The sequence below is a fragment of the Prinia subflava genome, chromosome 3 (assembly GCF_021018805.1).
Source record: "Prinia subflava isolate CZ2003 ecotype Zambia chromosome 3, Cam_Psub_1.2, whole genome shotgun sequence".
Classification (NCBI taxonomy): Eukaryota; Metazoa; Chordata; class Aves; order Passeriformes; family Cisticolidae; genus Prinia; species Prinia subflava.
In genome coordinates this window covers 43,357,673-43,380,072 of record NC_086249.1, presented here as the reverse complement: position 1 = coordinate 43,380,072, position 22,400 = coordinate 43,357,673, and the positions used below count along the sequence as shown (strand labels likewise).

The following is a 22,400-nucleotide window of genomic DNA, read 5'->3' as shown; positions in this document are numbered from 1 at the left end:
GCTCTACGACCACAACAGCGAGGGCTGCTATCAAGACCTGCCCGGTCTCCGACCTCGCCTGGAGCGCCTGCCCTCCCCTCCCACTGTCCGGAGGGACCGACCAGCTCCTCTCTCGCAGCGGCTCTCCTGCACCCGCCGCGGCGACCCCGAGGGTGCAACGGCGGCCGGTAACGCTCAGCCCCGCGCGGGCGGGCGGCCCGCGGCGGGCAGCGGCCCTGCCCCTCGGTGCCCTGCGGTGCCCTGCGGTGCCCAGGGGTCCCTGTCCCCGCTCCCGCCCGGTGTCCCGGCCTTACCGCGGAATGCTGGCTCGGACCTGCGGCTGGCCGGGAGCTGTGGAGCCGCGCGCGCTGCCATGGCTGCCGCGCACCGAGCGTTTGAATGGCCGGGCGCCGCCGCGATTGGCCCGGCCGCGGGGCTTGAACTGGCCAATGGCGGGCGGCGCTGCCCTCCCGCCGCTCCCCGCGGGAGAACATGGCGGCCGCTCCCCGGGCCGCCGCTAGAGGGCGCCGGGCAGCCGCACACGGTGCCCGCACACCCAGCGGCCGCGGCCCGGTGCGGGAGGGTACGGGCAGCCATGGACAGGTTCTCGTGGACCAGCGGGCTGCTGGAGCTGGGAGAGACGCTGGTGATCCAGCAGCGCGGCGTGCGCCTCGGCGACGGGGAGGAGAAGGTGACGGGAGCTGGAGCCGCCCCCCGCGGGGCCTGGCGGCGCGGCCGGGGCGGGGGAGGAGGGTAAAGGACGCTGCCGTGGGCCCCGGGCAAGGGGGGCGGCAGCGCTGTGAGTGCGGGCGGTGTCGGGCGAGGGACGCGACACGAAGGGTGTGAAGGGCTTGGGCTGCAGGCGGAGCATCGATCGGAGGTGTGGGAGGACGTTCTGCGCCAGGGTCTGGCAGGGTTTGTCTCTGCGGGGAGGTTAGGGCGGAGTTGCAGACTTGGAGGGGCTGTGCTGGTCGACAGCAGCTGAACGAGAGCCAGCTGTGCCCAGGTAGGCAAGAAGGCCAGTGGCATCCCGGCCTGTATCAGCAATGGTGTGGCCAGCAGAATCAGGGCAGGGATTGTGCCCTTGTAACTCAGCACTGCTGAGGCCGCGCCCCGAATCCTGTGTTCAGTTCCCGGGCCCCTCAGCTCAGGATAGACATTGAGATGCTGGAGCAGATCCAGAGAAGGGCAACGAGCTAGGGAAAGGTCTGGAGCACAAGTCTTAGGAAGAGCAGCTGAAGAGGTTGGGATTATTTAGCCTACAGAGGAGCAGGCTCTGGGGGGACCCTTTGCTCTCTGCAACTGCCTGAAAGGAGGGTGGAGCCGGATCCGGTTCGGTCTCTTCCTCCAGGCAACAAGTGACAGGAAAAGAGGAAGTAGCCTTAACCTGTGCTAGGGCAAGTTTAGGTTGGCCATTAAGAAGAATTTTTTGACAGAAGGGGTGTTTAGACATTGGAATGGACTGCCCTGGGAGGTGGTGGAGTCACCGTCCCTGGAGCTGTTCAGGGAAGGACTGGACGTGGCGCTCAAGGCCATGTCTGTGGTCTGGTTGACACCGGGATGTTGGATCATAGGTTGGACCCGATGATCTCAGAGGGCTTTTCCAACTTAATTGATTCTGTGATTTTGTGAGAAGGGCCTTGGACAGTGTGTGTGACATGGGGTGAGGGTTGGGACCCCCACAGGGTGTGTGTAGGCGGTGTCACTGTCGCAAAACACTGCCCACTGCTCGCTCGGGCTGTCACTCCTGTAGTGGGCTGAGCCCTGGCTTTGGTGTGGTACAGGGCATGACACACAATTCACCCTTGAGTCGTCCTGGGTGCTGTCATGCCCTCTCCTCTTTTCTGGCTCATCCTGCTTATTGCTTCACTTCACTGCCAGACTGACTCTTGACCATTTTTCTACACCATAGTAACTGCATGTCCTCACAAAAAGCTGTAAAAATGTGCCTCTAACTTTACAATTAGGAAGACATTTGCTAATGCAGTTTTTCCAGTACTGTTTGCTGTCTGATAAGAACTTTTCAACAGCAACACAGATAGAAGGAATATTCCTGTGTGATAGGATGGAAGATTTCTGACTGTGTGCAGCATCTTTTTATTAGGTTGCTTTGCTTTTTTTTGCATAACTTCTACCTTCTTTGTCAGCATGTAGTAAATGTTCCAAAGCCAATAGCCCTGTTTAAAATACATTTAAGAACTTTTGTATATCTTGCAGAGTATATGAAGGGAGGATCCCTCAGGATTTCCGGGGGGAAAGTTTATGCACTTGGAAAAGGAAGTTTGTGTTTATCCATCTAATCTTTTTATACTATTTTTCTCTATTGTTTCCTAAACTTCATGTATTTTGTTTTCTGGAAAAAAGGGAGTGTTCTCAAAATACTGGCTTGTTAAATCTGATTGCTATGTTGTGGTAAGGTGTAATGTTTCCAAGACCACTATTTATGTAACTTATTAGTTCAATTTGTTGTTGATCTGTTTTATTTTCCTGCCCAGGTGAAATTCGGTAGTGGAGTTTTACTGCTAAGCACACACAGACTGATCTGGAGGGATCAGAAGAATCACGTAAGTCCCACTTTTGTCTTGTGTATGTCATCCAGTTGTGAATTCTGTAATAAACAACAAGTAGCTTGCATTGAAAAGCCTGCACAGGGAGAGGGGATTATTCCTGCCTTTGTGTGTGTTTTGTTGTACAAGTATAGTCAACTTTTCAGCTCTCAGGTAAAAGAAGATCATGTAGTGTTCTTTCACCTACAAGACCAGGCACCTTATTAGATGTTTTGAATCATTCCTGTAGCACCTACTTTTCACCTACTGCTTTAATAAAATAATCATGCAGAGATGAGAAGGGATAGAAATGTATAGAAATTTTTCTGTTTCTACTGCACAGAAATAAAGGAGAAAAGAGTCTGGTGTCAAGCACTAAAAAACATAGATTTTGAAACTGAATGCGTCAGGCAAATCATAGTGTGAAGTTCTCTCTCCCATGCTCCTTGTCTAGGAAAGCCTTTTCTTCCTTGTTGGTTTCAAGTCCAGGTTGCCCCACCGTATATTCTGCTCCCACCATATAGTCCCAGACCATGATTTAATAATAGGATGTGTTGGTGGCAGTATTGTTTTGCACACATCTTGCCCTCCCAGCTGCCTGTTCCTGCTGTGAACCATCCCTTCTATCAGCCAGAATATTTACTGTACTGCTGTGGACAACTGGTCACAGGTTAGGTGGCACTGCCAGAACTACGGTGTGGTAACTGTAGTAAAGCTGCTGAATGCTTTGTGTCATCAACCACAGTCTGGAAGTGGGAGAAAGAGACCACAAACACATAAAGCTTTAAGCAGAGACTGTGACAATGGGCACCACTGCACAGACGCAATTGAATGAGAAGTCTTCCTCAGACTAGGTTGGATTATGCTTGTTTTGGACAGAATAATTGAGAATTTTAACCCTGAAAGCCAAAGTTTAGACAGAGCACGTTTAGCTGACAACTTTTCAAAAACAAATTGTATTTCACTGGGCTTTTGTGCAAGGGCAGCTGAAGCACCTCTCGCACTCAAAGACTGATCCCTAGCAAATATCTCATCCTTGCTTCAAAGCAGGGAGCTACTAAGAGCATTCTGAAGGTAACACCACCAAGGATGTTCTTAATTTGGCAGAGCAGTATGATTTTTTTCTTTAGGGATTGTTTGCAGAAACAGTAGACCTATTTTTAATACAAATTCTTTCAAAATGTTTGAAGAGCTGTTACCTATGGTGGAGTTACTGTTACACAAGTTAGGGCTTGATTGTCCTGACCATGAGCTGTTCTGTGTAAATTAACATGGTGTTTTTTTGCACAGTCATCACATTATCACATGAGATAATGTGCTAAACTCTGTGTTAATCACTTTTTATTGCTTCATCAGCATCTCTTGTTGAGAGCTGAGCATGTACTGCAACAACCACTGTATCTAATCTTCTCACTTGGATATTTTGCGTGCTTGGAGTAACAATGGGCATTATGGCTTCAGCAGGTCTTAGAACTGAACATATCTCCATTCTCTCCTTTCCAACAAAAAGATTACATTTGTATCTTTTCCCCGATTTCTCCCTCTGCTCCTTGTGATTTCTTGTGAGGCCGTGTGATTTCTTGTACTCTTCTAAGGTCAATGAATTCATTAAATCAGCAGAGGAAAACCTTGGAGAAGAAGAAAGATAATTTAACTAATTTAACTCAGCAAAGATTCTGAAAAGCTCAGGCTTGATTAACAGAAGGGGCAGAAATGTGGCCCGGAGATGGGCAGAAATTACCCATTTCTGCCTGGGAGATGTAATTAGCTTTGTTAGTGGGGTAAATAAAGCTGATTCATTTTCAAGCTCTCAGGACTGAAACATGGGGAGCATGGTGCCCTTTTCTTGTCTGGGTGGGTTGTTGTCTAAGCTCAGCTGTGGTTTAAGATCAGACTTGCAAACCTTATCTAGCTTACCTAGAATAAATTTGTGGGGAGAGTCCCCTTCGTATTGTATCAGCAATGAATAATAATGTGGGTCACATAACATGTCATTAGGTTAACACAGCAAACCTTACAGAAACAGACAGCTGGGTCCTATAGCTGCTGTTTTTACATGCCATCTGCAGTTGAACAGTATTTTTTAAATAAAAAGAGATTTTGTAAAGTTTGTTACATAGCTAGATTTGTACAAAATTTTAAATTATAAAATCATGCATAATGTGAGCATGAGGCATTAGAAGACAAAAGTCAAATAAACACACAGCATATTTAACACATTTCTGGTTTTGTATCCCTTCCTGTAGCTTCTCTCATCAGGAAGGGGTAATTCTAAGTCCTTGTACTTCAAATAAGGTCATAACTTTCTATCTTGGAACTAAACAAATCAGTCACTTTGACAGTGCACATACTATATATAGTTGAACTCTTTTTGTCATTTTCAAAACTTTTTTTTTAACACAAGTATCATATTGCCTATCTTTTAAAGTGTCCAGAACTTTGTGGCCGTTTCACAAACATTTAATTGTTTGTAATGGCTTTAGAAACTAGAGTCATGGAAGACCCTAGATAGCTTGCATTAAGAGTTTTTCGAAAAGGTAGTACAACTCAGGTTTTTTCCCAATAAGAGATTTATTCATTGGTTGGAATTCCTGCATGTATACTTCCCTGCTCTCAAATTTAATGGGTATTTAATTGCTCCATACAAAGAGGAACAGTTTTGGTAGTAGGGATTGAGAGGGCCCTGTTGTAAACTGGTGCTAGGCACTGGCAGGTGGAAGAGAGAAGTTCAGAGAGGGAATGCAACCTGTGTTTCCTGATTGTGTGATTGTGTCAATCACCAAGGTGTTGTGTGGGAGGTGATGTTCCTCAGAGGATGTTCACCAAAACAAGACCAGGCACCTTTTTAGATGTTTTGAATCATTCCTGTAGGAATTTCTGTCTCAAATGCATGTAGAAAGAGTTTAGCCTGGGATAGGTTAGTTACCAGCAGATGGATACAGCCTAGTTTCTTGCTCTGTTTTGTTTAAAGCACAGTCCAATAAATGTGTGTTGAGATGCATCAACTGCTGGATTAAGACCATTGGATGGAAAAATTCCTATTGCATTCAGACAATTGTGTAGATTTCAGGTATTCAGCATTTAAAAAGAATGGTGGGTTTGGATATTTTTGTAGCTCCGTAAGTAACATCAGTGCAAAAATGTCAAGAACCTGTGAGTATTGTGCACCTACAGAGATAATGTGCAGTAGTGTGGAAATTTTAGTGTTTAAATTTTGACCTTAGTTCCAAAGATTTGTTAAATCTCACAGTCCCTTCTGTGAATATAGCTTGAGGTTTTAAAAGTTCACACATTGACACTTAAGTTTGTTGAGTTTTTTTTAATTAACTAGAACTCAGTTTAAATTTTGTGTTATTATTCTACATATATTTCACTGTAATACATTGTTTCTGTTCTTACCATCATATTTCACATAGAGTGCTTCAGGCAGCACCTGTAGGTATCCATACTGTTTGTGAAATGGGAAAGAGAACCCTTGGGTGTAGAGAGTGAATAGACAGGATGTGATTTAATTCACCTGTGTTTGTTCCAGGAGTGCTGCATTGCTGTACCTCTGTCTCAGATTGTATTTATTGAAGAGCAAGCAGCTGGGATAGGGAAAAGGTATGGCCATCCTCATTGTCTTTTTCAGATGGATCCTTTCACATGTACGTTATGTGAGGTACTCAATATTAAAGATTAATTCATGGCAGGTTCCATTTGCCATCGTAAGTTTCCATACTGACAGTCACAAGGACCTCTGAGGTCAAATGTGTAAGAGAGTCGTGACTGATGTGCTGTCTTAAGTAACTGTCATGTAATCACTACTGATGATTTTAGAAGTCTTCCATCATAAATGATTCTATGGTTTTGAGTTTCTAAAGAGAGAAAAAAATTTGGCTGGACAAATAGGTACACGATTAACATCTGCTTGCAGATGCCTACAGTCAGATTGGTAAGGTAATATGCTGGAGGTCTTCAGAAGAAATCTGTTCATTCACTAATGCTGGAGAAATAAGTAAAGACCAATGCAAAGATTATCAGTAAAATGAGATGGGAATGGAGGACTTGCAGTCATGTTGTGATAGCAGTCTGTTAATTTTCCTAAAATCATGCTCTCCCAAGGTTTGTTTTGGTAGTCAGTGTCCTTTTAGACTGTGTTATTTTCACCCATGTTGGCTTTGAATGTTGGTTTTGGATAAGTTCACACACAGCGTCCACAAGTGACATATAAAAGTGAGATAGATTACACATAATATTGAGACCTCTTGTTTTCCTGTGTCAAAGATAGCATATTTTAGCTTTTGACCTGCTATGACTACTGCCAAATTAGGTGACAGCTTGGCAATCAGTTTTTATCCTAACTAAAAAGGTTTTTGGAAATTATTGCTTGAAATTTTAAAATCTGTTATGGTCATTTCTTAAGAGTTGATGGTAGGTACATTTTAAATTTGCAGAATATTTCTGCTTTAGTGGCTATTGTAGTTTTTATGCAAGATCTACTTCATCAAAATATTTAAATGTTGATGCATAAATATAAAGCATTATTTGAGGTCTTTAACTCTTACGTGAGATAGTTAATAAAGATTTTGATGAAACAATTAACTTTGATGCAGAAACCATTTATTTAGATATTACAGAAATATCTTCTCTTTCCTTTACTTTTTCCCTAGTGCCAAAATAGTAGTTCATCTTCATCCTGCTTCTTCAAACAAAGAGCCTGGTCCATTCCAAAGCAGCAAATATTCCTACATCAAGCTTTCTTTCAAGGAACATGGGCAGATTGAGGTAAGTATTGTACCGTGGATGCCAAGCACTGTCAGGTCTTTGGACATGCTTTTCTCCTCTTGTTGTGTTAGTGATAATTTCCCATGATCTTTCCATGTTTACTTTTGAGGTGGAGCTTTTTCAATACATCCTTTTGGGAGACAAACATTATGAGCCTCCCATGTTCTATACTTTGATTAAATACTGCAAATACAGTTCCAAAAATGTCAAGAGGCATTACTGGGCTAGTCCTTATTTTAGGGGGTTTAGTATAATCTTATACTTCCTTTTCTACTAAATTGAACATGGGATTTTCCAAAATGACATCTCTGAAACCTGTTAAATGTTTAATGGAGTAAAAGATGTTTCCTTGTATCTAACCCTCTATTGAACAGGCATCATACAACTTATTCCTAATTATCACTCTGATTTTATTGCTGAACCTTTTTGTTCGCTTTACACTGTATATTTTTTTAACCTATACCAAATCTCAAAGGCTTTGAGCATTCTAAGGAAAATGTAATATATTCTTAAAAGAAAACTTATCCTAAAACCCAAAGAAGTTATACTCTAAAGAAAGTTCACAGTGGAAGATCCTCACTTGACGAGACTAAGAACTTTAACTTTGGGCTGTGGAAAAAGCTGTACCTGTTCACTGCAGAAAATCAGATTTGCAACTCAAATTAGTTAGAAATATCTTTAAGTGGCATGTGCTTGATCAGATTCATGTTCATTTCTTTGCGAGCAGTTTTCAGATTGTGAGGACTGTAGATTTATTCATAGTATAAATGTGTGTTTTTCACAGTCATATTTGTATTTATTTATTTATTTCAATGTTGTGTCTGAAAATCAAACTTGAGAATGCTTTCCTGTGAACCTGGACAACAAAATGGGTGGAATAGATTTTCTTTCTGGATATTGGTCAGTAGGATACACTTAGTGTTAACTAATGTCACCTTCTGGTATTAGCAATAAACAAATCGGTGTAATTGATCTGTGTGGTTGTTTTTATATTGTTGAATTAGCAGATCAGTAGCAATTGGATTGCTCAGCTTTCCTTCCTTTAAAAACATGCTTTTGAGTATACCTCAACATTTAACATGGTTTAGGATATTCTGAATATCTAAAGAAATATTTTACAATAGAAGCACTTAGTGACTACTTCTAATGTAAATACTTTTGAGGACTGGACATTAAGAATTTCCATATAATGAGTTCTGTACCATGGTTATGTAGGTGTTATCGTGTTTTATCTCCAGCTTTGTGAAGTTTATTTGATCGCCAAGATGCTAAAAATTCCCAGAGGTACTCTGCACAGTTCTTGACATGTCACTCTTTAATGTTTGCAGTTCTACAGACGATTATCAGAAGAAATCACACAAAGGAGATGGGAGAGCATGCCCACTGGTCAGGCCATGCAAGTTAACAAGGATTCACAGGTATGTGCAGAGCTTCTGAGCAGGATCTGTGTGTAATCTCTTCTTGCCACTTCTTGCCACCCCCATATACCACACCCAGCATGTGACTCTAACCAACATCATGGGCGGGTGCAGGAATTCAGCTTTAGTTCGCCTGTTTTTTTCACTGGCACAAATTAGTTTTTCCTTTGCATTTTTCACCTGATGGAACACAGCAGCCTCTCTTACTTGTGTGTGCTTAGATAATGAGCTCCTTTTTTTTTTGTTTTAGTTAGACACACACACAGAGAATTGTGCAAATACAATATTTATTTGCATATACTTTGATGCTGGAAAATTTTTGTCTTAATTGTAATTCCTGCTTTATTTTTTTATCACTGGAAGTCAAATATATAAGATGTGACTTTTATATAACTCTGAAATTGATACATGTTTGATTTAAATGTGTATTTTAAATGGACAGTTGTTAGGGGGAATATCATATTTTGAATAACCTTTATCTGCCTTTGTACTTCTAGGTTATAAACTCTGATAAACATATAGGTGTTGTTTCCATACATTAATGTGCTGAGTATATGAAAATATAGTATTGTATGGGTGAAATAGGATGATTTAAAGATTGTTCAACATGAAATCCTGTATGTGTCCTTTGGTAAATGTAGCACCTATAAGCACAGCTGCAATTGGAGTAATGCATGAAGAATTCCTTACCTCTGCTTAAGTCATAGCAACTCTTTAACACCAGTGCTAAGCTTTGCAGTCAGAGAGGAGAGGCTGACACTGCTGCCACTTAGGTACCAGCCTTTCTAGAACAATTTGGCATCTGGTAAAAGCTTCACCATCGCTTGCATTCTAATACCTCTAAAGAAGGTGAATTAGACTGTGCTTAGCATTGTGTTTCTGTCTCTTCAGGCTGGATTTCTTGAAGTAATACACTCAGGCATTTCCACAGCTCTAGTATGGATGTTCACATGGAGAGGCTAGAACTGAGATGAGCTGGAATATTCAGCCTGGCTATTAAGCCACAGCAATAGCTTCAATATATTATCAATATTATTATTTGTCTAGTACAGTAAATTCATACATGGTTCACATTTCTCGTTTATTTTTTTTACAATGGTTTAAAAATTACTGTCAAGAAATGCATGAAATATGGTATGAATGATAATCTGCTGTTTGAGGGAATATTTCCGGTCCTGTAATTTTCACAGTGAGGCAAATGAGAAAACTTAGCATTTCCTATTTTGATTCTTTCCTTTTTTTTTTTTCTTTCAGGCAGGAAGAATAAGGGCCGTAGGAATTGTAGGTATTGAAAGGAAATTAGAGGAAAAAAGAAAAGAGACTGACAAAAACATTTCTGAGGTAGGTACTTTTGAAGTTTCAAGGTCAACCACCTGTCTGAACTATTTACATTCATTCACACTTTCTTTTAGTGACAGCTGAGACTATTTATTGTTTTTGTTGAGAAGTGTGAAATGATTAAGAGTCTACAGTTTACAGTAATTTGTTTAACTGGCATATCAATATATGTAAAGGTACTTCATTTAAACAATTCCTTTCAGGAATATTGTTCTTTGAAACTAACAGTGTGTATTTATTAAACTAATTTTAGTTTCAATTGAAAGTTGAGTATAGATTAAGCAGAATATGCTGGTCCAAGTGTCTGCACATAACTGTGATGAAGCTAGATTTACCTCTTATAGTCAGGTTTTTAGATACTGTATTTAGGCGTATAATTACAGTAAAATGATTTGCAGTCCAGGCATCAACATGGTATTACAAGTATTTTGCAAAACACCTGGGCTAGGTGGAGACCATCCTTTTCTGTAGAACCAGCACAATAGTTGAATTCCAGATATCAGTACTGATGGACAACAGGGGCATTTCATTTCTTCATATATACCTGAGAGCAATACCTTCAAAAATAGTCTGATTCTGCCTCTGGTAGTAGAGATTGATACAAAAGTACTCAACTACATACAGCATATTTGTTCTTGTGGCAAAGCTTTATGGGATTCAGTGTGCCACGAGAAAGAAACATTCCCTGCCCTAATATTTATAAAAATTAAAGTGCCTTTGCAGGCCACGTGCTCTTTCAGATACTGGGAGCATTAAACTTTTTTGGTTTCTGTCTGTGAGGAACGTAATGAATGAAGTTCTGTGTGTAGTTCAAAAGATATTGTGGTTACATGTGTGTGTATATAGTTCAAAAGGCATTGTCTGCTTATTTTTTCCTTTAGTAGCTTTGTCAGAGAGTAAAAGAAATCCATTTATACATGTTGTGTGAGTAGAGGAAAACCATGACTTGTAAAATCCTGCCTTCCTCCAGCTTTAAATGTTATAAATTACTTAATTTAAAAATGGTGCCATGGCTTCCAGGAAAAGGCTTCCTGCATCTGCTGTTCAGTGCTGATAAGAATCCAGTTCTTTAGCCTTTTGTTTATCTGAGGAAGTTCCTGTTAGGTGTGTGCACATTCCCCTTTGTTTCCAGGCCTGCCCTGGGTGAGTCAGGCAGAGGAGGAGTTAGACACAGCACACTGTTTATTTAGCTCAATCAGGGGTTCTTTTGATGAATGTTGTTTTCATGCAGGTATAGAGATTAGAAATAAGCTGGGAAAAGCCCTGCCAGAAAACTTCTTGTTGATATAATATGCAAGTAGAATAGCAGGACTTTGATTTACACTAGAGATTGGGAAATCTATTCAACTTGGCAGATTAGCGAGTAAGAAGAAGTATTCCAAAGAGAAGCTTTTGTTTTCTTAGTGGTAAATTATTGTTACTCAGTGGCATAACAGTGGTATAATAATGTTATACTGTGGTATTTCTTTCCTGCCTGTGGACCACTTAATTTTGGATAACTAACACAGGTACCAACTGTTAGGAGGCTAAACTTGTCCAGTCAGTGGAGAAACACTGGCACTATCAAGAGGTGAAGAGCAAACCCTGTCCCTTTCTAGAGATATCTCCTTTTGTTCTGTGCATGTTGAATCTCTGACCAATAAGCTTCTACATAGGGCACCTAAATGGGGATGGGAACAATGGGGTTTTCCTGCAAAAATACTGCTGAAGTGTGTCTATAGTGGGGGATTAGTCAGAGTAAGCCAGAAATGACATAAAGGCAGTGACTAGAAGCTGTAAGCAAGATGTCTCTCTGGCTGTTTGGCAATGTAACTGAACCTTCTTTACTTGTAGCTGGAGGTCTTGGGTGCAGCTGTCAGGCAAACTGTAGATGAAAAGGTTCAGGAATTTTTCTCACACCACTTGTTCAAAAAAGATTGTTTGAAAAGTTTGACCACCTGAAGATGTCATCTATCGAGGGAAGTGAGGAGGCTGAATGGATGTTATGTTGATCAGGGTGGGAGAAAAGAGAGTTGCTTTTTAATATAGTTGCATTAATGGAGTTGCTAGCTCACTCTTTTTTTTTTTTTTTTACCTGAATTTTTCAATTCTAGTTTATCATTACTAAAAGTTTGGGATTACAGTGTACCTTCAGTGGTTTTAAAGTATGATTTCTTTAAGCCTAAAAACCCTTTGTGGCTTGTTGTAGAGTTGTTGTATTTGAGACCATAGCATTCTATTGGAGTACTTAAATGAAGAGATGTTGCCACACATTTCAGAGGTTTTGTCCCTCAGTCTTCCTTGCTCATTTGCAATGAGTGTTTCTTGCTAAGTAACATCACTGATGAAAGTAAAGTTGTCTTGTCAGGAGGATTACATCTGTAGCTTTACAGCTGTCTTGCAGCTGGCCAGAAACAATAGATCTCTTTGAGTGAGGGTTAACTGTTGGAATAAAACCTTCCATCACCATCCAGAAACCTTCCCCCACCTTACAGAGAGCATAATAAACTTGGACAGTTTAATCTTTTCTGGGACTCAGTATCTCACTGTCCCTTCCTATCCCATGGACATCATAAATCATACTAAAATTCTGTTCATATACTGGAAAAGTATGTGATTGCTTGATTCTCTTCTTCATGCTCTAAAACAATTGCATCAACAAATAAAGTATGGTATCTTATATTGTAACATACTCATCTAAAGGGGGAGCACCTCTTATGAATAGCTTGGTTAGGTGGACAGAGGCAGCTCCCTGTGTCCATAAAACTGAATGCTGTAATTATCCTGATCTGCACTGTCTGCTTTTCATTTCAGGCTTTTGAGGACCTTAGCAAACTAATGGAGAAGGTATGGATGGATGGCATGTGTCACTTGGCCAAGTAGACTTACTTGTTTTGTCAGTTTTAAGCACACTTTTCTCTCTTGAGCTGGAAGTTGACTTATCTCTGTGTATTTCTTGATAGGCTAAGGAAATGGTGGAATTAGCCAAGTCAATAGCTAACAAGATTAAAGAAAAACAAGGTGACATCACTGAGGATGAGGTAAATTAATTTTGTTTTTAAATTCTACTGAAGTGTTCCTATGAAAAGCAAAATGTTATCTGTTTAATAATGTAATGTTAATAAAACCCCTTGCTGGTTGGTTTTGTTGTGTTTAATCTCTCATACTTGGTGTAGAGTTTACTTGCTTAGTGTTAATTTTTTTTCTAACCCTTTTTAAAAGCAACAATTTTACTGCTTTGATATAAATTTTTCTATTTTTTTATCTGTGCTGTTCAAAAACAAATGGTACTAAGTCTTGACATCTCTTTGCCTAATAATTTACTTTATTGGTAGAAAACAAAAGGATTTATTCACCAAAACTGTCCTATAGTAATAAAATCAAAAATTTTATAAACTGGAATCACTCATTAGCTGATGTACTTCTAAATTTATTTGTTTGCTTGTTCAGACCATTAGGTTCAAGTCCTATCTCCTGAGTATGGGTATAGCTAACCCAGTTACGAGGGAAACATACGGATCTGGCACAGAGTACCACATGCAACTGGCAAAGCAGCTGGCTGGAATCCTGCAGACACCCTTGGAGGTAAAGCACCACATCTTACACCAGCATTTCCCATGTGTTGCTGAATTTTGATGCAAGTGTGTTTTGGCTGTAGCTCTCTGTCTCTTTTTAAAGCAGATTTAGCAGCACAGCCTCCTATTCAATATTTATGGGAGGAATATATATTGTCTTTTTGAAAAAAAAGTTTAAATATAAGCATGAATTTTTCTTTGGACTAATGGCATCAACTTTTAATTTGCAAAATGTTGATGAGATTTAGAAAACTGTTCAAGTGGTCTTTCTGTCTTTCTTCTATTTGAACAGCCCTGTATACATCCTTTGCTGCAGAATATTTCTTTTTTTAAAGAAAGAGTGAAATGATACTTACTGACAATATAAATACTGAGTCTTTTTAAAGACTCTGCTTAAAATTTACATATTTTGCAAATACAGGACAGAATTATTAAGTAGATTACCAGCCCTTAGTAATATCTCCTGTTTTAATTTATCTTAAGCTGTTACAGATTACAGGTTTCTTACCAAAAAGTTAAATTTCATGTTGCAATTTATAAGGCTATGCTCCTACTAAAAAGCATATATACTACAGTATTTTTGTGAAAGGTATGTGCTACCTACTGTGATCAGAATGGAAAATTGAGTTTGTCTGAAAAGTAACAATGGTAAATTGTTTGATAGGTTTAATATATTGAAATTCTTTGTTCCTGTGATTTATTCTCCGCTTTAAAATCAAAGTAATTCGCAGTCCTTGGGTGTAGTCGCTATTTTGCATTTTCAGATGATTGGTGAAAGGTACAACTTTCCTCTAGTTTTTCCCATGAGGGCCCATCGTTTAGCCCCTGTCCCACCTGTTGAATCAGGCACCTGCAAGCAGAGGTGCTGGTTTTACCGGGTTGGTGCTGTCTCTCTTACCAGTCTCGTGCTTATGCACACAGGAGCGAGGCGGGATCATGTCTCTGACGGAAGTGTACTGCCTGGTGAATCGTGCTCGAGGGCTAGAGGTGAGACACTGCTTTGGGCCAGGATGGTATAACAGGCTTCAGTCATAAGGAAATTAAAAAGGGTAAAAATGTTCCCTACCAATTGCTCATTCCACTTGTCTACAACATAATGTGATCAGCTCTTTATTAAAACCGGAGCGTTTTTACCTTTCTCCTTTCTCATTCTTCCTTATAACACTTATGTATCCTTTGTAAGTTGTAGTAATGTATGCTGCTTTTTATGATACCATGTAAAAGGGAAAATCCATGCTTATCTGGAAAGAAAACTTAAAGGTCAGAGACTACTAAAGAATGGTGAATGTTCTGGGAATTTTTTTAAGCAAAATACAGCAATTCTTTCTGTAAACAAGACAAGAAGGATTATTATAGAACACATAGTAAGGGAACAGAAAGGAGCATGGAAGCATAGACTGCACAATAGAAAGAGGAAAGAATTAACAATAAGTGTAGCTTGGTGTATTTTATAGCTACTGAAACTTTGTTTGTTTTCATGTTATACTATACACCTAAAATGCAAGCTGTGAATAAATATGTTTTACTATTTTAATAGTTGCTGTCACCGGAAGATTTAGTAAATGCTTGTAAAATGCTGGAATCACTGAAATTGCCACTAAGGTAAGAGCTTTACAGATTTATTTATAAATCGTGGCACTCACAGGTCAGACTGTGATTTTACTTGAGGTAGAATTTTTTTGTGGTTGTTGTGGGTATTTTTAACAAAGTCATTCTTTGTTCAAAGGATGCTGCTGTATGCACTAACATTCTATATTAAAACATTAATTTTCAGCTAGGAAATCATTATTTTTTTCGCTTACAGTTTTTTCAGACTGGAAAAGGGTTTAACCAAGGCCAGACATATGCCCTGGTCTTTTGTCTTTTCAGATTTTGAATATGGAGTTACGCTTAAGTTAATCTTGGAGAGCTTTTTTGGGTTTTGGATTTTTTTCCCCTTTTGTAATGTGGTTATAGGTGTGGATGCATTAGAAATGTGACCGTAAGTGATGTGCAGAAGGTTTTTTGTTACTTTCCCTCTCTTTTTTGATTTTAGGCTTCGGATATTTGATAGTGGTGTGATGGTGATTGAACTCCAGTCTCATAATGAAGAGGAAATGGTAGCTGCTGCTTTAGAGACAGTAAGTGTACTTCATTTCCTTCAGTGTTCTGAACGTGCTAGGGAAATTTGAACACATTAGGTAAAAAACTTGAGGTATGGGATTTCCTTTTGAGGTTTCAAAATACAAAGCATTCCACTTCATATCTTCTAAGAAAAATATTTAAATAGCTCTTCTCATCTTCAAAGTTCTGTGCAGGCAATAATCTTAATCATTACTTTCTCTTTAAGGAATAAATCACTTTTCTATCTCTTTTCAAACTTCATTAACCTTCAGCCTTCCTCCAAATCTTTTGCACTGTAGGCTGAAATTCATGGCGTGTATTGAGCACCTAATTTAACAGAAATGGACTTCAGACACTGTACGTGATGTGCTTGAAGGCAGTGGAAATAGCTCTTAAATGTTGATATAGGTAGTTGTTTGGTTTGGGTTTATTTCATAGAACAGTACATTGTACGTGTGCCAAGAGTAGTGTGTATAGAATTGAGCCAGCTTCATCAGGGAAAAAGATAGTATTAATTGCTCAGTGTCATAAACCTTTGTAGTCTTGCTGCCTCTGGACACTTCACAGTCCTGTTATTCCATTATTTGTTACATTTTTCCATATCTTTCTGAGTGGAATGTAATTGTTCGATTTTCATACATTTGAGAAAAGGCTGATCCAGTGTCTCTAAAGTTAAATGTCAGAGCCAAAGAGGGGGCAGTGGAGAAACAGTAGAGCTAGCACAGACACCTCCTCCCTTGACACAAGGTAGACTGCTCAGTGCATTTTGTGTGATTGTCACCATACAGCTTTTGCTCATCAGAAAGGTTCTTAGATAAATGTTTGCAGTCATTTAAAAGATTCCGTTCTAAATCAACAACACTAAAATGCTTAAGTCTTTCAATATATGTTAAGATTTTCAGTTTATTTTCTTAAATTTATAGAAAAATTCCAAGACCATTTTAGGGCTTTTTTCTGATTGTTTTCGGTTTCTAATGAATTTTATGTCTTCAGAAAGACTGCTTATGTCTTTGAAAAGAAAGGAAAAAACTTTCTTGATAACAAAGGAGGTCAATTGCAAAAAGCAGCAGATTTATTACCAAGGTGCCTTTTTTCTGTTGTTTTCATAATATGAGACTTTGGCTCCATAGGAGAATGGATGGGAGAGGCTTCAGCTGAGGAAGACTGGCTTGTGTGGGAAAGGGAGGATGTAATCAGACTTGTGGCCAGAGCACCCCATACTTTAATGTTTCTACACATTATACATTAAGTTCTGAGAAGTGAAAGGAAGCCATAGGGTTTCAGACAAGAGAGAGATGTGGTTTTGAATGGCTGGTAAAGACATGAAATAACACGGACATCAAAGGAATCCAAAGTCACCCTTGATGAGCGTAGTGGTTTGGGAAGGAAAGATAATTAATCACCAATTGTATAGCTGACGTCCATTACTCAGATTTGATCTCTTAGCTTCGGAAAATCTCATGTCAGAACTAATTTAATCTGAGTTTCTGTAAAAGGACTACTGCTGAGAATGATGCAGAATAGACCCCTCTCCACCCTGTTACGTGGGAAGCAGGAAATGGCAACTACATCCGGATTTACAACTTTGCTTGAATCTAAAGCAATGGAGAAAATGGAAGAATTATTAATTTTTAGAGAATAAAACATGTTTATCTGGGAAATTCAATGCAATAATAAGTCTAGACTTCATATGTAGTGTTTATCTAGTATTTTAAACATCCACATGTCCAACATGCATGAGAAGGTTTTATTTTATTAAGTAACATGGTGAGATAAAAGGGCCAAAGGTTTGTGTCCCAAGCATGAACCTGTCTTTTGACATTCACAGTTGAATGTGATGGTGGCTTTTAGTTATTCCTCTAGTATGCCATAAGGTCATGTGAAGGACTAAGGCTTGGGCATTTTCCTGTAGGCAGTGGGTGTATTTTAAAAGCCATAAACCTCAAATTTTTCTCTTCCACCTGAGATGACTTGTATTTCTACACTGATGAGCTGCTCTGAACAGGTCTTTTATTTCCTCATTTAGGTTTCAGTGTTTGCAGAATCACTTAGAATAGTTCTGCTGTGTAAATACTGATGGAGACTGTATTCTGCTGTCCGAGCTTTTCTAATTTTTCAGTTCATTTGGTCCCAAGGCATCTTTTAAAAAAATCCAAAGGAAGGGGTACAGCATGTTTTTCCTACAGATTTAACTCTTTTCTCTCTTCCTTTTTTATACATGGCAATTTTCTCAGTACACAGAAGAGATATTTTTAAGGGGAAATACTCATAATTAGTTGTACTTTAAAAAAAACCAAACAAACTGATTTTCTTCTCAAGGGATTTGTTACCAGTTTATCACTTCTCAAGGCTAGACCTGATTCAGTAGCTGAGAGAACTTAGTGACTTAGTTGTTCTTTTAATGCTGTAGTTTGTTTATTTGTGTATTTGGTTTCTGATAGGTATCTGAAAAGGGTTCTCTCACAGCTGATGAGTTTGCTAAGCTGGTGGGGATGTCTGTTCTCTTAGCCAAAGAAAGGTACGTAATAATTGTTGTGTTTAATACTTCAGTTATCATGTTATCCTCAAATAATGTAGGACATCTTTTGCTTTCTCTAGGCTGCTTCTTGCTGAAAAGATGGGCCATCTTTGCAGAGATGATTCAGTGGAAGGCTTAAGATTCTACCCAAATTTATTTCTGACACAAAGCTAATACCATTTGTGTACAGTTTATTATGTGAAAGTTGAACAAGAGAGCAGAGGGCAGAATCCTTCCAAGAACTGACTTTAAAATTTTTATTTTGTTAGTCAACTCCAACAGACATGAACATTGCAATGCTTTTACAGTTCTCAGGTATTTCAAGTGCTGAATTCTCTTACATGGAACTGAAAGAAAATAGAAATCACAAAGTCAGAAGCATGTCTATTGTCTCAAGACAACTCATTCATTTTTCACATTTTATTTGATGTGCTGTGTAGTTTCTCATTTCAAGAGAAGTTTCCAGACCAGTACAAGTGCAGAGAATGTCGCTATAGAGTGCCGTGAGGGTCAGCACCCAGAGGCCAGGGCACTGCATTCTCCAGCTCGTTTGTTTATGTCTGGAGCAACAAAGCCGACAGATGTATCCACAGTGATAAGCAATGAGACTTTGGTGTGCACTGAGGTATAAGGAGCAAACTAGTGTAGAACAACACCTTCTCCCAGAAGTGATGAACAGTTTTCTAAGGGAGAATCTTGGGGTTCTGGAATTTGAGACAAAAGAACCTGCTGCAAGAGAGATTATTTTATGTCATGCGAATCTAGAAATTACCGTGTTTATTTTGTCATATCTTATGCTAATATCTCAGATTGAAGCATTGTTAGCACAGACTTCCTCCCTTCTCTTTCCTTGCCATCTTCCTTCCTGTCCATTTATGTTGCACTTTGGGTGCCCTTTCTCTGTCCTCTCTGTAGCCGAGTGGAGCAGCCTCCTGTCACTTTACCAGACTCTGTGCTTTAATGTGCTTGTATTTTACCTTGTACTTCTAACAAGAGATCATTTGTTTGTTTTATCAGCCAATTACCTGTTTTGGGGAAACAGTTCCTTTTCTTACCTCTCATATGTGAAAATTAGTATGCCTCTGTATTGAAGGGAGGAAGAAGACTATCACCCTGTGTTTAATAACCACAAGGTATCATTGTTTGGTATTCCTCACCCTCTGTTCACACTGAATGCAATATAATAGCCTTGGTTTTCATAACTCCAGTGGAGTTGCTACACTACTTGAAGATCTGTCATGATAGTAACAGTTAAGTGGATGTTTATGATCCACATTACCTGAATTTTTGGCATTTTGAAGTGACTGTTTTAATAAATAAAGTTAATTCAAGGTATGGGCGAGGACAGCATGCAGGTAACTGGACTGTGGTTATGTTGGCCAGATCAACTTTACAAGAAAAGACAAAATGGCTTTTAATAGGAGCCTGAAGATATTTTGAGAGCTGTTCCAGTGTTACCGTAGCATGAATTAAGACATGAGTTAAGAGCCTGCAGAGTTCAGTGCAGAGATTCCTACAGTGATCATGCCTGTGGCTTGTAGGATGTTCTTTATATCCAGGGAGTTGTGTCCTCTTACTCTTGTCACAAGCAAACTTTCATGCAGTGCTTTTTTTAAGGCAATTTTCCCCTGCTCCACGAGGGTGCTAAACATCTTTGACATGGCTGAAGGAACCAGTTCCACACTGTTATTACTGTGTTAGTCACCTGGTGTCATCTCTTCAGAAGCCTTACTGCTTTCCTTCATCCTCCCCACAACCCACAGGAGAGATCCATGCAAAGTACACCGAGCACCACACATCTAAGGAGGGACTGAAAAGTGAGAAATTTGGAAGCAAAAAGCTGTTTTGTGACAACTGTCTCTTTTGCCCAATAAAAACCTGTCATGGGAGGCCCGTGGTTTGTGGGCCTGAACCTCTCCCCACAAGGGGGCACATCGTGTGCAGGAAGAACAAAACGAGAGGAAATGCCAAGTGTAACCTGCCACCCTCTGTTCCTCCAACCCCGAGTGTTTCATTATCTTAATTAAGCAATAATAATACAGCCTATTTAGAATAATGGTACCTTCTCAAGCTTTTCTTTTCCAAGATTTTTCCTTGACTTTGTTCTTCCAGGCAAGAAGTCTATAGGGTAAATTGTATTGCTGGTTTAGAACTTAAACAGACACATGAGAAAATGGTTACTAGAAAGTAAGAAAAAATTAAAACATTTTCCTTAATAGATTGTTCTGTTGAGTTTTTTTCCTTCTGAATGCTTTAAATGCCTTAAAATTTTCACGCATTAAAATCTTGTGGTTCCCCGGGGGAGGTTTTTAAAGCACATCATATTTTTGCTGTCTCACTTTGTACCTAAAAGGGTACGATATAGTTCTGATTAAAAGGACAGAATTAAATGTAGTTAGAAGGCCTTGCTTCTGTTGCTGAGTAGCTTGTGACCCATCCCAGCCAGAACAGCCAAACTGTAGGTGTCTACACAAGCACTGCTTTCATGAGATCATACCGGTGTAATACAGAAGGTGCATCTAGGAACCTTTCCTGTTTTGATTCTTCCTAGGATATTTGTATCACGATATATGACCAACCTCATTTTGCCAGGGCTGCCTACACAAATAGTGCGTGTCTTTTTATGGAGCAGTCTTAAATGATGTTTGTTTTTCATTTGAAAACATGGGCCTTTTTATACCTCAGACAGGAAAACACTCCTCAGGAACCCGTACATCTTTGCCTTTGTTTGCAGGAAAATTATATTCAGCCTATGGAAACATGGATCTAATCTGGACATATTTCTGAAGTGCAAATTTTTTTTCTTCTAAAAAGTATTTGTGGATGTGCATTTGGAAGTCCTCAGAAACGTATCTTTCATAATCATTAGTGGGTGCATATTGATTGGCTAAACACTTTGATGCTCAGTTCTCCTAACAGGACTTTCATAGTTTGTCCAAAGAGTCTGACTGTGCTTCTAAAATTGGTGTGAGTATTGTCCCTGAATTCATGAGTACAGTAGTAGGAGACAGTAGGAGCCTGTTGCCAACAGTAGAGGTTCCTGCTTCCTGAAGTCTGAGAGGCACTCATTTGCAGCTGGACAGTTCTTTAAAAATACATGCTGAAAAGGCAGTTCAAAATTATTATTTGTGGATTTGATATGAAATCACTGTTTGCTCCGGAACTCCCTCACCAGTCTATTTTCTGTTGAGTTCTGTTGACAAATCTGACAATTACCTTCCTTCTCCTATTCTAGCAGTTCCATTTCATCCTCACTCAGCCCTTCAGGCATTCATGTGAAATGCAAGACCCTATAGTTGCAAGTCACCTGCTGGGAAGACTTCAGCTACCATTTGGTTCTCCAAAGAATGAGCTACAAGTATTCGTGCTGAGAGAATATTCTAGACATGTCTCTTGGCAACATTTGTCTGTATTCTAAATATTTATTTAAATACTTTTCTTGGAGCAGAAGTGCAAGTATCTGTCCTCCCAGACACCTCCCAGGTAGTTGTCCTGTCCAGCAGGCTTGAGTAATTTTTCTGTGTAGGTTAGAATGAAGGTATTATTCAAAAAAACCCCCAAACAAACAAAAACCCACCCCCAAAAAACCCACACACATCAAAACAAAAATTCCAGGAGTGACTGAGAGATCTTAAGTTTCAGAAAACCTCACAGCTGCTAGTTAGCACACGCTGATGGAGAGGCAGGCCTGACAGAAACCGCACTGCTTCATATCCCTGCTCCACACCAAAGACTGGGTAGGATCTGGGGTCTCTGCTTTCCCACTGGACTCTGAATGCTGTGACTTGAGGTTTTCTACTGATGAAAGAGCACAACAAACCCTGCTCTGCCATGCTCACAGCAGAGATGGACATCAAGTTCAAGGTAAAAAGGGGTGGTACTGATGGAATAGTCGATGTGAATCTAGTCCTGCTCTGACCACAAGGCTCAGACTGGACTTTTTGCATTCGAATACAATTCCAAGTATTTTATGTACTTGTATTATCATCAGTATTATCTCAGGAAGTTGTAAAGGTGGGGACTGATCTAATCTAAATGCTGTTTTGCTGTATTTTTCAAGCAAAGGTCAAATCAGTGCTCCTGTGTGACTTGCTTCATACATGCGGAACACTCCCAGAAACTAAAAGACAAGAGTTGTTATTTTCTTTTAATAAAAAATAAAATTTTCAGGAGGATA

The 22,400-nt window shown here is 39.7% G+C and overlaps 2 protein-coding genes across 3 annotated transcripts in view; one reads left to right on the top strand and one right to left on the bottom strand.

Moving 5' to 3' along the window:
* CKAP2 (cytoskeleton associated protein 2) overlaps positions 1–576 on the bottom strand; it is a 10,584-nt gene extending 10,008 nt beyond the window's left edge. For both annotated transcript variants that reach the window (XM_063392017.1, XM_063392018.1), the window contains exon 1: positions 294–576. In XM_063392017.1, coding sequence (XP_063248087.1) covers positions 294–576 — 283 coding nt within the window. The remainder of the gene's footprint in view (positions 1–293) is intronic.
* On the top strand, positions 539–22,400 carry VPS36 (vacuolar protein sorting 36 homolog). The gene is made up of 14 exons (XM_063392019.1): positions 539–670; positions 2,475–2,543; positions 6,058–6,128; positions 7,178–7,292; positions 8,621–8,710; positions 9,965–10,051; positions 12,842–12,874; positions 12,991–13,068; positions 13,478–13,612; positions 14,524–14,589; positions 15,140–15,204; positions 15,638–15,722; positions 18,147–18,223; positions 18,304–22,400. The coding sequence occupies exons 1-14, from the start codon at positions 575–577 to the stop codon at positions 18,395–18,397; spliced, it is 1,161 nt and encodes a 386-aa protein (XP_063248089.1). The 5' UTR covers positions 539–574; the 3' UTR covers positions 18,398–22,400.